General features: G+C 43.0%; 1 protein-coding gene across 1 annotated transcript in view; it reads left to right on the top strand.

Annotated features, from left to right (window-relative positions):
• Positions 1-15,082, top strand: part of plce1 (phospholipase C, epsilon 1) — a 228,888-nt gene that overhangs the window by 126,420 nt on the left and 87,386 nt on the right. The window contains 1 exon segment of the mRNA XM_084331001.1: positions 10,456-10,584. Coding sequence (XP_084187127.1) covers positions 10,456-10,584 — 129 coding nt within the window.

The raw sequence follows: 15,082 nt of genomic DNA, 5'->3' as shown, positions 1-15,082 counted from the left end.
ATCCTAAAATGTAAACAACTGTGATTTTATATGTCTGCACGTTATGTGCTAATTTTATGCCTTATGTCTTTTTTCTGTTGTGAAGCACTTTGAGCTGCAATTATTGTATGAAAGGTGCTATACAAAATAAAGTTTATTATTATTAATAATAAATAATACAGTGCTTTCTTTGGTCAAACTAAGAGAGGGCGGAGCTTGAACCCAGGACCTTGTAGGTCAGTTGGATGACATGGCTATGACCCCACGATGGCTTCTCATTGGGTTATAAAATAAAGCCCTCTGATTGGGTGGACCTTGGTGCCAAGTCAGTGGGTGGGGGCCCGGCCCAACTAGGCCCACCTACAGCTACTGTATGACTTGCCATGTCTGAAAACACCTGCAATACTAGGTACTGAGTCTAGGGTTAGTAGCTTCTGTCTAATTGTGTAGGCACTGAGGGTAGTAGGGTTAGTAGCTTCTGTCTGATTGTGTAGGCACTGAGGGTAGTAGGGTTAGTAGCTTCTGTCTGATTGTGTAGGCACTGAGGGTAGTAGGGTTAGTAGCTTATGTCTGATTGTGTAGGCACTGAGGGTAGTAGGGTTAGTAGCTTCTGTCTGATTGTGTAGGTACTGAGGGTAGTATGGTTAGTAGCTTCTGTCTGATTGTGTAGGTACTGAGGGTAGTATGGTTAGTAGCTTCTGTCTGATTGTGTAGGCACTGAGGGTAGTAGGGTTAGTAGCTTCTGTCTGATTGTGTAGGTACTGAGGGTAGTATGGTTAGTAGCTTCTGTCTGATTGTGTAGGTGTAGGCACTGAGGGTAGTAGGGTTAGTAGCTTCTGTCTGATTGTGTAGGCACTGAGGGTAGTAGGGTTAGTAGCTTATGTCTGATTGTGTAGGCACTGAGGGTAGTAGGGTTAGTAGCTTCTGTCTGATTGTGTAGGCACTGAGGGTAGTAGGGTTAGTAGCTTCCGTCTGATTGTGTAGGTACCGAGGACAGGTATGTCATGTGGATCTGTTCTGGTCTGAAGGTGAAACCTTGAGAAACGCCATCTCTTTTCCTAGGAAGAGGGCTGTACATGTATGATAGATAGATACATCATACATCAAAAGCAAAACCTTTATTTATTGTTTTACTTTAGCAGAACACAGTATTTATTTCCCCCTCTGTTGTTTTCCTATTCTATTATCACTGTTTTTCTATTCTATTATCCCCCTGTATGACCTTTCTTTTCCTTCCTTTTCCTTCCTTCTGTCTTTCTCCCCTCTCTTCCTTCTGCTGTAGTCACCAGTCTTTCAGGAGCGTGTCAGAATCGAACCGTGTCTTGTAAGTGGTCCAGAGTTCAGAGTTCACCACTAATCAAGCGCTATGTTGTTTTTAGAGTTGCATTGATAACCAGCATGATGCTTTCTGCTCCTTCAACTTCAAAGGGTTTTCTATACAGTAAAACTCATGTTTTTTTTAGACATATGCTCCATTGGGCTGCATATTAAAGTGTTTACAGGTACAGCTACCACCAGGCCCAGGCTCCAGCAGCCCAGCTACCACCAGGCTCCAGCAGCCCAGCTACCACCAGACTCCAGCAGCCCAGCTACCACCAGACTCCAGCAGCCCAGCTACCACCAGACTCCAGCAGCCCAGCTACCACCAGACTCCAGCAGCCCAGCTACCACCAGACTCCAGCAGCCCAGCTACCACCAGGCTGCAGCAGCCCAGCTACAGTACCACCAGACTCCAGCAGCCCAGCTACCACCAGACTCCAGCAGCCCAGCTACCACCAGGCTCCAGCAGCCCAGCTACCACCAGACTCCAGGCTCCAGCAGCCCAGCTACCACCAGACTCCAGGCTCCAGCAGCCCAGTTACCACCAGACTCCAGCAGCCCAGCTACCACAAGGCCCAGGCTCCAGCAGCCCAGTTACCACCAGGCTCCAGCAGCCCAGCTACCACCAGGCCCAGGCTCCAGCAGCCCAGTTACCACCAGGCTGCAGCAGCCCAGCTACCACCAGACTCCAGCGGCCCAGGCTCCAGCAGCCCAGTTACCACCAGGCTGCAGCAGCCCAGCTACCACCAGACTCCAGCAGCCCAGCTACCACCAGGCTGCAGCAGCCCAGCAACCACCAGGCTCCAGCAGCCCAGCTACCACCAGACTCCAGCAGCCCAGCTACCACCAGACTCCAGCAGCCCAGCTACCACCAGACTCCAGCAGCCCAGCTACCACCAGACTCCAGCAGCCCAGCTACCACCAGGCTGCAGCAGCCCAGCTACCACCAGACTCCAGCAGCCCAGCTACCACCAGGCTCCAGCAGCCCAGCTACCACCAGGCTGCAGCAGCCCAGCTACCACCAAGCCCAGGCTGAATTACTGCAACAGCAAAAAGAAATGTTCAGCGATCTCTTACAGACACACCAGGACAATTTCAAAAGCTTTGTAAAAATCATCATGGACCATAATCATATTTAAATACTTTTTTCTTAGATTAAAAAAGAAAAGAAAATATAATTTAACGTGTGTGTGTCGTGGGCCAACTACAGCATCGCAAAAACTACAGTGAGTGCACATGACACACACGAACTAACGTTAAATAATATATTATTTTATTTTTTAAGAAAAAATTCTTTTAATTTTAATTAAATTTTTTGTAATCTATTTTATTTATTGATAATTTTGTATTGATTCTTCCAAATGGCATATAGTCTCAGCCTTATCTACATCCTCAAGACTGGATGTAATTTCACGGGAGGTCCAGGAAATTAAAACAAACATCCAGTACACACAGTAAAGGAATGTGAATCACTACCCACTTTCAAAAACACTCTCAAAGAACACCTACGGGAGACTGCATAGATAGACTGTATAGATGTAGCAGTACTGTCTATCTGTATGTCGTGTGTGTCATATATGTTATGATGAATTGAAAATGGGGGACCCTGATGTAAACAAGACGAAAGTCTTTCTCTGGTCTGCATCCCCTTAACAATTGTATGTATTGAGCTGTACTGTACTGTACCCATTCTGCAATCTGTTAATAAATTTTTCATTCAATCAATCAATCAACAGAAGTTGGTTGACGACGTCAAGGATAACAATGCATAACATTCAGATAGTTGCAAGTCCATGCAATCTGACACCTGGAAAACCTGTGAAAGCCTGCTAACAGTCACAGATAAGATAGAGAAGGACAACCCAGAAGAAACAACCTGGTCATTGATGGCATAGCTGAGTTGCCTGGATAAACCTGGGCAGACATGGAAGAGAATGGATGGATGCAAGAAACCAATACCCATTGTGGTGACATTTTCAAAATACAAGGACTCTGTCCATCTGAAATGGAAAGAACTGTCGCGCAAGTTGAGAGCTGCTCGTGAGAGAGGAGACATCGCCTATCTGAGGTATGATGGACTGATAATCCGGCCCCGAAGTAGCACCCCAAAGCAGCCTAGTTGAATGGTTGGATATGTGTGTGTTTGTGTGTGTATATGTGCTTGCACATGTATACATGTGTATATATATATATGTGTATATATATATGGATATATATTGAGTTTATTTGGGAAAATGGATACATGTGTGTGGGTGTGTGTAGGCACATGCATACAGACATATATGTTATTGGTACAGTACTTTTACTTCTTATCATAATTATAAAATTTCCAAAAAAGGGTTTAAGATTTAAATATTTTCAGTCTTAGAAATAAGCTGGCTGCTATAGGGTGGTGTAGTGGTTACATCATTGCTGTTTCCCGTGCGGTCCACCCCACTTGAAATTGCAATGTATTCTCAATGGATACATTTCTAAATTGTCTCTTTAAAACAAATAAAGCATGGACATTGGCATGGTAAGATAAGAAGATGATCCTTTAATTAATCCCCTTGGGGAAATTCAGGTGTCAAAGCAGCATGGGGGGGGGGATACAGGGTGGGGGATACATAGCTTCACAGTCCTATACAGTCAGTATCTATATACACTTAAAGTATAGATACAATATTATACAATATAATCAAAAAAAAAAGTACAAACACAAGATAGTCCAGTGATGAGAGTCCAGTGATATGAGTCTCTAGTGCAAAATACAAGATAGTCAGTACGGTGATGTGAGTCTCTAGTTCTCAAGTCCAGAGTTCTGACAGTGATGGTTCTGGTGTACCTTTCTGTGTGTATTCATCCACAATCTATAGCGCAACATGAAGAAATGTGCAATTAATCGTCAAAGTAGCAAAATAACAACATTTATGTTTTCGTTCACTGAGAAAACACAATGGCCGTGACGTGTGTTAGGCGACAGCACTGAACGACAGGCGTTCTACTGGTAAGTGTAGTTCTTTTTGAACGAAAAATTAAACAACCTTTTTAACTAATTTATTTCAACCAAAAATGCTTAAACAATAATGTTAGTGATAGAAGGGAACTCATTTTGTGCAAAAATGGAAAGCTTGCCAATGTTCATGAGGCAGAATTATTACAATAGCCGATGATACATTTTCCCAATGATAAATCCCTATATGGGTGGACCGCGTGGGAAACTAAAGTGACGTCAGACTACACCTCCCTATTCTTCATGAAAAGAATATTCATATAATGGCAATATCAGAAACACACTTGCACTGCAACATTGAAGATTCAGAAGTGCATATTCAAGGATACAACTTATTCAGATTAGACAGAAATGGAGGAGGAACTGCATGCTACATTCAGGACCATATCCCAGCTAAAACTAGGATAGACCTGTATTATGGAAGGGGTGGAAGCTATTTGGCTCCAGGTTCACTTGCCTCATTTAAAACCTATACTGATATGCTGTTGCTACAGACCACCAGGTACTAATATTGAATATTTGGATAAGATTTGTAATATGATGCATAACGCCACGGATTCCGACCAGGAACTACTTTTGGCTTCGGATATGAATGTTAATTGGTTTGATAGTAATTGTTTTTTGAAAAGAAGGCTGATCAATGCAGCTACTGTTAACCTGTCACAGATCATGAACCTCCCAAACAGAATACATATTAATCAAGATGGTTCTAGGTCATCGACTTGTATTGATTACTTCATCACTAATGCTCCTGAAAAATGCTCAAATGTAATTTCTGTTGCTGTGGGTTTTAGTGACCACAACTTAATTGCATTAACGTGGAAAGCAAAAGTACCCAAAAGTGGGCAGATGATCATTAATAAGCGTGTGTGTATAAGGCTTTCTCAGAGGAGATGTTTTTAGAAGATTTAAAAGAAGTGAATTGGGAGATTGTGCTTGAGGGTAAGGATGCAGAGGCTGCATTGTCATCTTTTGTGTCATTCTTTTCTAGGATTTGTGATAAATATGCTCCAATTAAAAATCTGACAGTCAGAACAACTAAAATACAGTGGCTTGATAAAGAATGAAAAACTCTTAAAGAGTCTGCGATTACCTCTGATCGTTTTTTAGACTGGTGTGCATATCGAGCTCTTAGAAACAGAACCACTAAAATGAATAGACAGAAGAAAAAAAATTTATTATTTGAAACTTCAAGAAGGTAAAAATGACAGTAAAAAACTTTGGAGGATGCTTAATGAAGCTATGGGGAGGGATACATTCACCATGACACCTTCCTTCATAGAAGTGGAGGGAAAATGTATTACAAAACCTGTGGAAATAGCCAATTACTTTAATAACTTCTTTATTAATTAAGTTGACACAATTAGAAGTCAGATGAGATCTGTGGATGGGAAACTCTCTGAATCAATAATAAAAAAAAATATTATGAAGGATAAGGAGTGTAGCTTTGAATTCACGAAGATCAGTGTCAAAGAGGTGGACACACTCTTGTCAAGCATGAAATCTGGCAATATAGATGGTAGATTACTACAGCTAGCAGGTATAGGTTTGTAGCAGAGCCTTTATGTCACATTTTCAATTTATGTTTTGAGAATGGTTTTTTCCACAGTCCTGGAAGATTGCGAAGGTCACTCCGCTGTCAAAAAAAACAGTAGGGAGGCCTTCACAGGACTAAATAGCAGACCTGTGAGCATCTTGCATTCCTTGAGTAAATTGGTGGGGAAACAATTATATACAAAAAGGTACAAGCTTATTTTGGTGGGAACAGCATTAATTCAGAACACCAACACGCATACAAAGCCGGCTACTGCACAAACACAGCACTCGCATCGCTGACTGATAACTGATAAACATATTGATAGGAAGTCTATGGTGGGTGCTGTGAAACTATCCACTTATAAATTCCATGAAAGTGCTATTAAATTGTAAAAAAAGAAAATTACTTACTTAATAGACTACAATGTGATGTTTACTGGCACACTATCGGAGGTGAGGGAAGTCCATGCTGGAAGTTCCCCAAGGGAGTTGCCTGGGTCCCTTATTGTATGCGATCTTCGTTAATGATTTACCATTGGTACTTAATAATGCATCAATGGAGATCTTTGCAGATGACACTACCATGTACGTAGCGGCGTAAATATCTGAGTCTGTTAATACGTTTTTGCAAGGTGAGATAGTGCTTGTTTCCAACTGGGTAAGTGAAAATAAGTTAAAGTTAAATGTTGCAAAAACCAAGAGTATAATGATAACCTCAAGATATGCATCTAGATCAAATCCTAAATTAAATCTTGTTCTGAACTGTGCTGATATCGAACAGGTCAGAGAGGCAAAATTGCTGGGTGTGTAATAGATTAAACACTTTCTTGGTCGAAACTAGGGATGTCCAATATTATCGGCCTACTGATATTATCAGCCGATATTGGCATTAAAATGTAATATCGGAAATTATCTGTATCTGTTTTCAAAAAAAGTTTTTTTTTTTTTTTTTTTTACATTTATTTAACCTTTATTTACCCAGGCAAGCAAGTAAGAACAAATTCTTATTTATGTATTTTCAAAATTATGCATAATGTTGTGTTAATTCCACAACAAGAGATATGTAATGTTAATTACCAGAAATTATTCCGTTTTTTGGGGGGGAAATATATATATATATATATATCGGTATCGGTTGATATCGGTATCGGAAATTAAGAGTTGGACAATATCGGTATATTGGATATCGGTAAAAAAGCCAATATCGAACACCCCTAGTTGAAACACATTAACAATATGGTGGCTAAGATGAACTGTGGTACTTCAATGATCAGAAGGTGTAGAAATCTGTTGACTAATGGTACAGCGAAGCTTGTACTACAATCTTTGGTCTTATCCCGGCTGGACTACTGTCCTATTATATGGTCTAACGCCTCTAGGCTTGACCTGACCAAACTCCAGCTCGCTCAGAACAGGGCGGCACGCCTCGCTCTGCGCTGCTCTGTGAGGAGTAGTGTTGGAGGGATGCATGCCTGGATGACAGTGGAACAGAGGATGACATGTAGCCTGGTAATTTTTTTTTATTTATTTTTTTATCCACTTTTTCTCCCATTTTCTATATTTTCTCCCATCCCAATTTCGTATCGTCCAATTCAACCCTCCCCTGTCACGAACGCTGTTTCTTGCCTCCCACAAGCCGGCTGCAATGTGGACTAAGTCATACATAGCACAAGTCCCCTCCGATACTTGAGGTAACAGCAGTCGCATCTTTTCACCTGCACAGCTCGATCTCTCAGTGGTGAGGAGTAACGCGTGGGAGGCTCACGCTGCCCCCGACACTTCCTGATTCCACTGCGCAGGCGCACCAACCGACCTGTAGGAGTCGCTGTCCACAACGCCCGATCCCCACCCATCAGTTTCCCACCCCCTAATACGGCCAATGTGTATTAGTACGGACGACCAGCTAAACTGAAAGCAAATGTGGAGCGCTGGGCTCGAACAGTCGAGCCCAGCGTCTCCAGATTTCTTGGCGAGCGCCTTGCCCACTACGCCACGTAGCCGCCCTATTGATGGCTCTTCTATAGAGAGAGTTACCGATTACAAATATCTTGGGCTATGGCTCGATGAGAAGCTCTCATTCAAAACTCATATTGACAGCCTCGCCTCCAAGCTTCGGCAGAAGGTTGGCTTTCTATTCCGAAACCGGTCTAGCTTCCCTTTGCTCAGTAGGAAGAGAGTTGTAGATGCGGTATTTTTGTCAGTGATGTTATCTATAGGCATGCAGCTGCATCTACGTTGAAGCAATTGGACTCTGTATATCATTCCGCTATTAGATTTATCACTGGTGACAGTTATGATACTCACCACTGCATTCTTTATGAAAAGGTGGGCTGGTGGGCGGCTAGGTGGTGTAGTGGGCATGGCGCTCGCCACCAATGCAGGAGACGCTGGGTTCGAGCCCAGCTCTCCACATTGCTATCAGCTTGGCTGGTCGTTCATACTAACACAATTGGCAGTGTTAGGGGTGGGAAAGCTGATCCCGTTGTAAACAGCGACTCCTACAGTTCGGTCGGGGCGCCTGCTCAGCGAGGATAGGATCTAAGGGGGTTAGTGTGATCCTTCCACACGTTACACCCTCTCAGTGAGAGTCCGCGCTGCCAGGTGAAAAGAAGCGGTTGATTGGCTACACGTGTGTCGGAGGAAGCATGTGATAGCCTCCACTCTCCCAGACCGACTGTGGGGGGTAGGTGTGCAGCGACCAGGAAGGGGATCGGGAATTGGCATAACGACTAACATTGGGATGGGAGAAAAACTGAGGAAAAAGGAGGGGGGAAAAGATCAATAAAAAATAAAAGGTGGGCTGGTCCTCTCTTTCTTAGAGGCGCAGTTACCACTGGTACTTGTTCATCTTCAAAGCCATTAGTGGTAAACACCCTCCTTATATATCATCATTGCTGGATTGGAGTCTTGGTGCTTATCAGACCAGATCCAACAGCTGGCTTACTCTTAGGGTTCCACAAGCGTGTTCGGATCTGGACAAGACAGCATTTTTTATTGATGCCCCCAACACATGGAACGCTCCTCAACAAACCCTAAAGTTAGAGGTCCTCCCATCTGCTTCTGCTTTTAAACATCTGGTGTTAAATCTCTGTTTGTCAAATTGCAATTGTTTTTAGTTCCTTCTATTATTTTTTTAATATTTTCATTGTGTTGCTCATGTGTGTGTAAACTCGTCGTCATTGTAAATGAGGGAAACCTCAATGTCCTTCGAGTTAAAATAAAGGTTACAAACAAAAACCGGAGGGTTTGTACTGACAACTGTACCCAACTAATATGAGACATGGATATACCACAAGGCAAGCATTAGATTCATGCTTTACTTTACCTCTACCGAAAACAAATGCTCTGAAAAAGACGGTAATATATAGAGCAGTTGATTATTGGAATAGTATACCGGGAAATATAACTATGGTAAGGAACAAATGTATGTTTAAAAAAAAGTTCTAAATTGCGCTCAGGAATAACGAGATACATTTTGGTCATTGACTTATTATGGAAATTAGTATGGAAATATAAAGGTGATAGGCGGCTGAGTGGCGCAGTGGGCAAGGCGCTCGCCACTAACGCAGGAGATGCTGGTATCGAGCCCAGCTCTCGGCGTTGCTACCGGCTTAGCAGTGTTAGAGGGTGGGAAAGCTGGTGGGTGGCGATTGGACGTTGTGGACAGCGACTACTACAGGTCGGTTGGGTGATGCCGGTACGGCGGAAACAGGAAGTATCGGGGGTAGCGTGAGCCTCCCACGCGTTACTCCTCGCCACTGAGAGTTCGAGCTGCTGCGGTGAAAAGATGCGACAGGCTGCCTCCTCGTGTACCGGAGGGGACACGTGATGCAAGGCTTCTATCCTCACTACAGCCGACCAGTGGGAGGCATAGTCTAGCAACATTCAAGACAGGGGAGGGAAGAATTGGAAATACGAAATTGGGATGGAAATAGAAAATGGGGAGAAAAAGTGGATAAAAAAAAAGGAAAATATAAAGGTGACTGGAGACAAGTTGTGCTATATTATAAGTTAAAATCATATAAATGATTTTATCTGTTTTGTTCTTATGGACTGATTATTATTGGAGAATGGAGAATTGTTGTGATATTTGACTTTTGAATTTTGAGTGAGCTTTGATTCAATTGTTTTGTTTGTTGTGATGTTTTCTTGTGAGTACTTCAATGTTTGTGGTTTTATATTTTTATTTAAAAAAAAGTTTGTATTTTAAATGTTTGGACCCCAGGAAGAGTAGTCTCACCTTGGTGTACTGTAGACTAATGGGGATCCACAATAAAACTCTGCTGTAGTTTCTGTCTGAGATCATTCTGACAGTTTGTGGAATTTTGTCAACATAGTTTTTACTCAGACCAGATTTTTTTCTGTCTCCTTTTTTATTCTCCATCTTCCTGTCTGTTATCTCTCTCTCTCTTTCTTTCTCTCTCCCTGCCTCTCCTTCTCTCTCTCCCTTTCTCCCCCCTTCCCCCAATCTCTTTCTCTCTCCCTCTCTTCCCTCTCGTCCCCTTCTCTCTCTCTCTCCTTCCCTCCCACTTTCTTTCTCTCTCTATCCTTCCCCTATCCCTCTCTCTCTTCTTCCCTCCCTCCCCCTCTCTTTTTCTTTCTCTCTTCCCCTCCTCTCTCTCCTGTAGGTTCACGGTTGGTGACCTCTCTGACTCAGAGGGTGATGTGTCATCAGAGTCTGTGGTGAAGGAGGTGGAGTTTCAGGGTACAGAGGAGACCCCCCAGGCTTTCAGCCACGGCACCGAGCTCCTGCCCTGGTACGACCTGGTCCCTACTGTCCTTGTCTCTACAGTCCTGGTCTCTACAGTCCAGGGCCCTCATTTATCAACAATTCTTAAGCACAGAATTTAGAATGTATGTACGCACAGAAATATCAGGATTTATCAACCGTGCGTACACAGGTCCTACGCTCCTCCGTGTTGATAAATACCATTAAGTTCTACACTCCACGCTCGTGCACGATTTTAAGTATTTGCATATAGCACCGCCCATAATTAACCATATACGGTAATGGAACACCCCCATGAAATGTGGAAAAATGGACTAAGCCGAGCGAAGAGTGTTATGGGAGAAATACGTGACAGGCTGACATGTACATGGTGATGTCGGATATGATATCTATTAACTTAAAGACCATATTAACTAATAAAGACCGTGCTGGAATATGACTGCCTTTTTCCGTTTCGTTAGATTAATACCCAGGGATTAAAGTTCTCCTCAATTTTATTCCAAATCGCAACGGATTTTCCGTAAATTTTCTACCTGCTGCATATGATTTGTAGAGGCATACAATCTATTTTGATGTTGGTATTAGGTGGTAGCCTATATAAACAATAATACGAGAGCATATACAAGAACAATGAATCTCACTGCCATGTATGATGTAGCCTACGCCATGTGTAGCCTGCCTATGTGATCAATACAAACTTGAACTTGAATTCCATCATGTGCGGGTCTGCCGGAGCTCACAAGGCTGTTGTCACAATGTAAATGAGAACGTGCACTGAACAGTTACAGTATGTAGTTGGTTGATTATTTGTATGACAGTCAGTAAACCCTTGCAAAAAGTATCCGTTTTATTTAATGAATTGAAAACATGCAGCATGCCTTTCCTCCCGGCAGCAACGACATGTATCAGGCAAATGCGCTTCGCAACATTGACTGAGTGGAATCCCTTTCTATTCACATAACTGCATTTGTGATGGAGCTTTGACAGCTACAGTAACAGTCTATTGCTCGATCCATCTCCAATATCACGATGGAGGTGGAGATGACTTGAATGAATTCCATCATCATATTTATATGTTGTGTCTGTCCACTATGTTTGTTACTTTGTTATTCCCCCCCCCCTATCTATGTAAAGCGACCTTGGGTCTCTTGAAAGGCGCTATATAAAATGAAGCTATTATTATTATTATTATTATTATTATTATTGTTATTATTATTATTATCACGTCTGTGCGGGAGCTCACAAAAAAAAAAACAGTCTTTTAGTCTCAGTGAAGTTTCAACAGAGGTAATTGAAAGTAGAATTGAAACAAATTGAAGTAGAAAGCATTTCGTTGTGGCCAAACTTATTTGGAAACATGACACACAAAATAATAGTATTTCGCTTTTTATTTGAAACAATATTTAATCGCGTTTGGAGGTGGGTGTTCTGCGTCTGCCCCCCGTGCCAAACAAGCAGGCCAACCTCTTGTTCGCGCGTGAGCCCGTTATAATTACACTACTGTCGCTATTTTACAATTAACTATAATGAATTACGGGTCATACAGAAGTTGAACACACCAGTGTTGAAACTAATGCACAGAAGCTTATTTCCGAGTTGCAGACATGCAGGCTTCATATTCTACCACCGGGCGGCAGGTACGCCAGGGTTTCCGTTAGAAAAAATTGTTGCCGGCCTCAGTGTCCGGTAGATTTCAATCTACCGGTCAAATGAGAGAAATTCCGGTCAGAGTTTATTGAGCTTAAAAACAATTGATAGGCAAAAGAATGACAACAAAACAAAAGAATGACATCATCAAGGCATGTAGATTTATAATATTTTTACTTAAAACTAGGCTACTTTTGCGTATAAAGTCATTATATTCCAAATAAAATAAGTCCAGAGACTCGTGCTGCTGCCGACTTTAAATCAAATAGGTGTCTGTGGGCAGTCGCCCGACATTAATAAACAACAGTCTGTTATAATCACATTTTTATGAGCTAACGAATTCCGTTATATTGGACATTTGTATTAATTATATCAAGCGAAGAACTGAGAAATTTGGCAGAGAGAGACGAGAGAAACAAACAAACAAACATTATCGTGGGTTTGCGTGACGACTCTCTCTCTCCACCTCCCAATGACTTATTTGCGAGAGTATGTCGATGCAGAGCAGCAGATTCAGCTGTTATTGGCTCTTTTCTGGGGACCGCACAGCAGCGCCCCCCACCCAACATTGAATTGAAAATGGCTGAATTGGAGTACTGCTGGAGTACTGCATTGTGCTGCTGCTGCTCCGGCTCTGCAGCTTCACAAAAGTTCGCACATCCAGCACTAAGTTCAAGTTCAAGTTTCAAGTTTCTTTAATAGTTGTCATACAGAAGTACAGAATACTTTTATACAAAATGCTTCTTACTGTTACGCTCCAGAGACTGTGCAAGACAAGATAAGTATGAAATAAAATAACATAGTATAGCATGTAAATTAGAAGTAAAAAAAAATGAGGTCAGTGTTCAGTATAGACATATGTACAATGTTCGATGCAGAATAGACGTAACTGAGTTACCATATAATATACAATACTGTGCAGTGTACTAATATACAATACTATATAGTGCAAGGCAGAAATGGGATGAGGTGCAATTTAGGTACAATTTACAGTAGGTGTACGAGTTGTAGTGCAAATCCTTTATCAATAAATATAAAGTGTGTTTGTGTGATCTAAAGTGTGGAGAGTGGGTGCTGCAGTGTGTTGTTTGTTTAAGTGAGTGTGTGCGTGTGGGTGTGTGTGCTGTGTGCATTTGATGGTTGTTGCATAGTGTTTATTGTTCGTTTAGCAGCCTGATGGCCTGGGGATAGAAGCTTCTTCTGAGTCTTTCTGTGCTCGCCTTAAGACTCCGGTATCGCTTGCCTGACCGCAGCAGTTCAAAGAGGCAGTTGTTCGGGTGGCTCGAGTCCTTAATAATTCTCTTAGCCTTCCCCTTGCACCGCTTGTTGTAAATGTTCTGGAGGGTGGGAAGCCCCCCTCCAATTGTGCGTTCGGCTGAACGTGTCACTCTTTGTAGTCTGCTACGGTCTTGTGCAGTGCTATTCCCAAACCAGGAGGTGATGTTGCCAGTCAGGATGCTCTCTATTGTACATGAGTAGAAGTTCCTAAGGATCTTCTGACTGACTTGGAACTTCCTTAGGCGCCTGAGGAAGTAGAGGCGTTGTCGTGCCTTCTTCACAACACTGTCAATGTGTGTGGTCCATGTCAAATCCTCGGATATGTGGGCTCCGAGGTACTTGAAACTGTTCACTCTCTCAACCGGTGCCCCGTCGATGCTGAGGGGGCTGTAGTCCTTGACCCCCGACCTCCTGAAGTCCACAATCATCTCTTTTGTTTTGCTGACGTTCAGGGAGAGGCAGTTCTCCTGACACCACTGTGACAGGTTCTCTACCTCTTCTCTACCTCTTCTCGCTGACAACGTCGTTGTCATTATTAGAAGCAACGATGAAACAAATGATTGTTTCGTTCATCGCATAGGCTATTTAATTTTAGCCTATTTTAATACAATTCAAATGATCAAATTGTGCTTAGACTCAGGGAATTATTTTCACCGGACATTAAGACCGGAGAGATTAAATATGTCGGACTTCAACAGATTTTGCTGGTCAAATACCGGTAATTACCGGCTAACGGAAACGCTGAGGTACGCACGGCCGGTCTCTATAGTCCTGGTCTCTCCGTCCTGGTCTCTACAGTCCTGGTCTTTATAGTCCTGGTCTCTACAGTCCTGGTCTCTACAGTCCTGGTCTCTATAGTCCTGGTCTCTACAGTCCTGGTCTCTATAGTCCTGGTCTCTATAGTCCTGGTCTCTACAGTCCTGGTCTCTATAGTCCTGGTCTCTACAGTCCTGGTCTCTATAGTCCTGGTCTCTACAGTCCTGGTCTCTACAGTCCTGGTCTCTACTGTCCTGGTCTCTATAGTCCTGGTCTCTATAGTCCTGGTATCTACAGTCCTGGTCTCTATAGTCCTGGTCTCTATAGTCCTGGTCTCTACAGTCCTGGTCTCTATAGTCCTGGTCTCTACAGTCCTGGTCTCTACAGTCCTGGTCTCTATAGTCCTGGTCTCTACAGTCCTGGTCTCTACAGTCCTGGTCTCTATAGTCCTGGTCTCGACAGTCCTGGTCTCTATAGTCCTGGTCTATATAGTCCTGGTCTCTACAGTCCTGGTCTCTATAGTCCTGGTCTCTATAGTCCTGGTCTCTATAGTCCTGGTCTCTACAGTCCTGGTCTCTATAGTCCTGGTCTCTACAGTCCTGGTCTCTACAGTCCTGGTCTCTACAGTCCTGGTCTCTACTGTCCTGGTCTATATAGTCCTGGTCTCTATAGTCCTGGTCTCTATAGTCCTGGTCTCTACTGTCCTGGTCTCTACAGTCCTGGTCTCTATAGTCCTGGTCTCTACAGTCCTGGTCTCTATAGTCCTGGTCTCTATAGTCCTGGTCTCTACAGTCCTGGTATCTACAGTCCTGGTCTCTATAGTCCTGGTCTCTATAGTCCTGGTC

This window comes from Notolepis coatsorum (assembly GCF_963971535.1).
Source record: "Notolepis coatsorum genome assembly, chromosome: 15".
In the NCBI taxonomy this organism is placed as follows: domain Eukaryota; kingdom Metazoa; phylum Chordata; class Actinopteri; order Aulopiformes; family Paralepididae; genus Notolepis; species Notolepis coatsorum.
The sequence above is the reverse complement of the archived record's forward strand: the minus strand, read 5'-3'. Positions and strand labels throughout refer to the sequence as shown.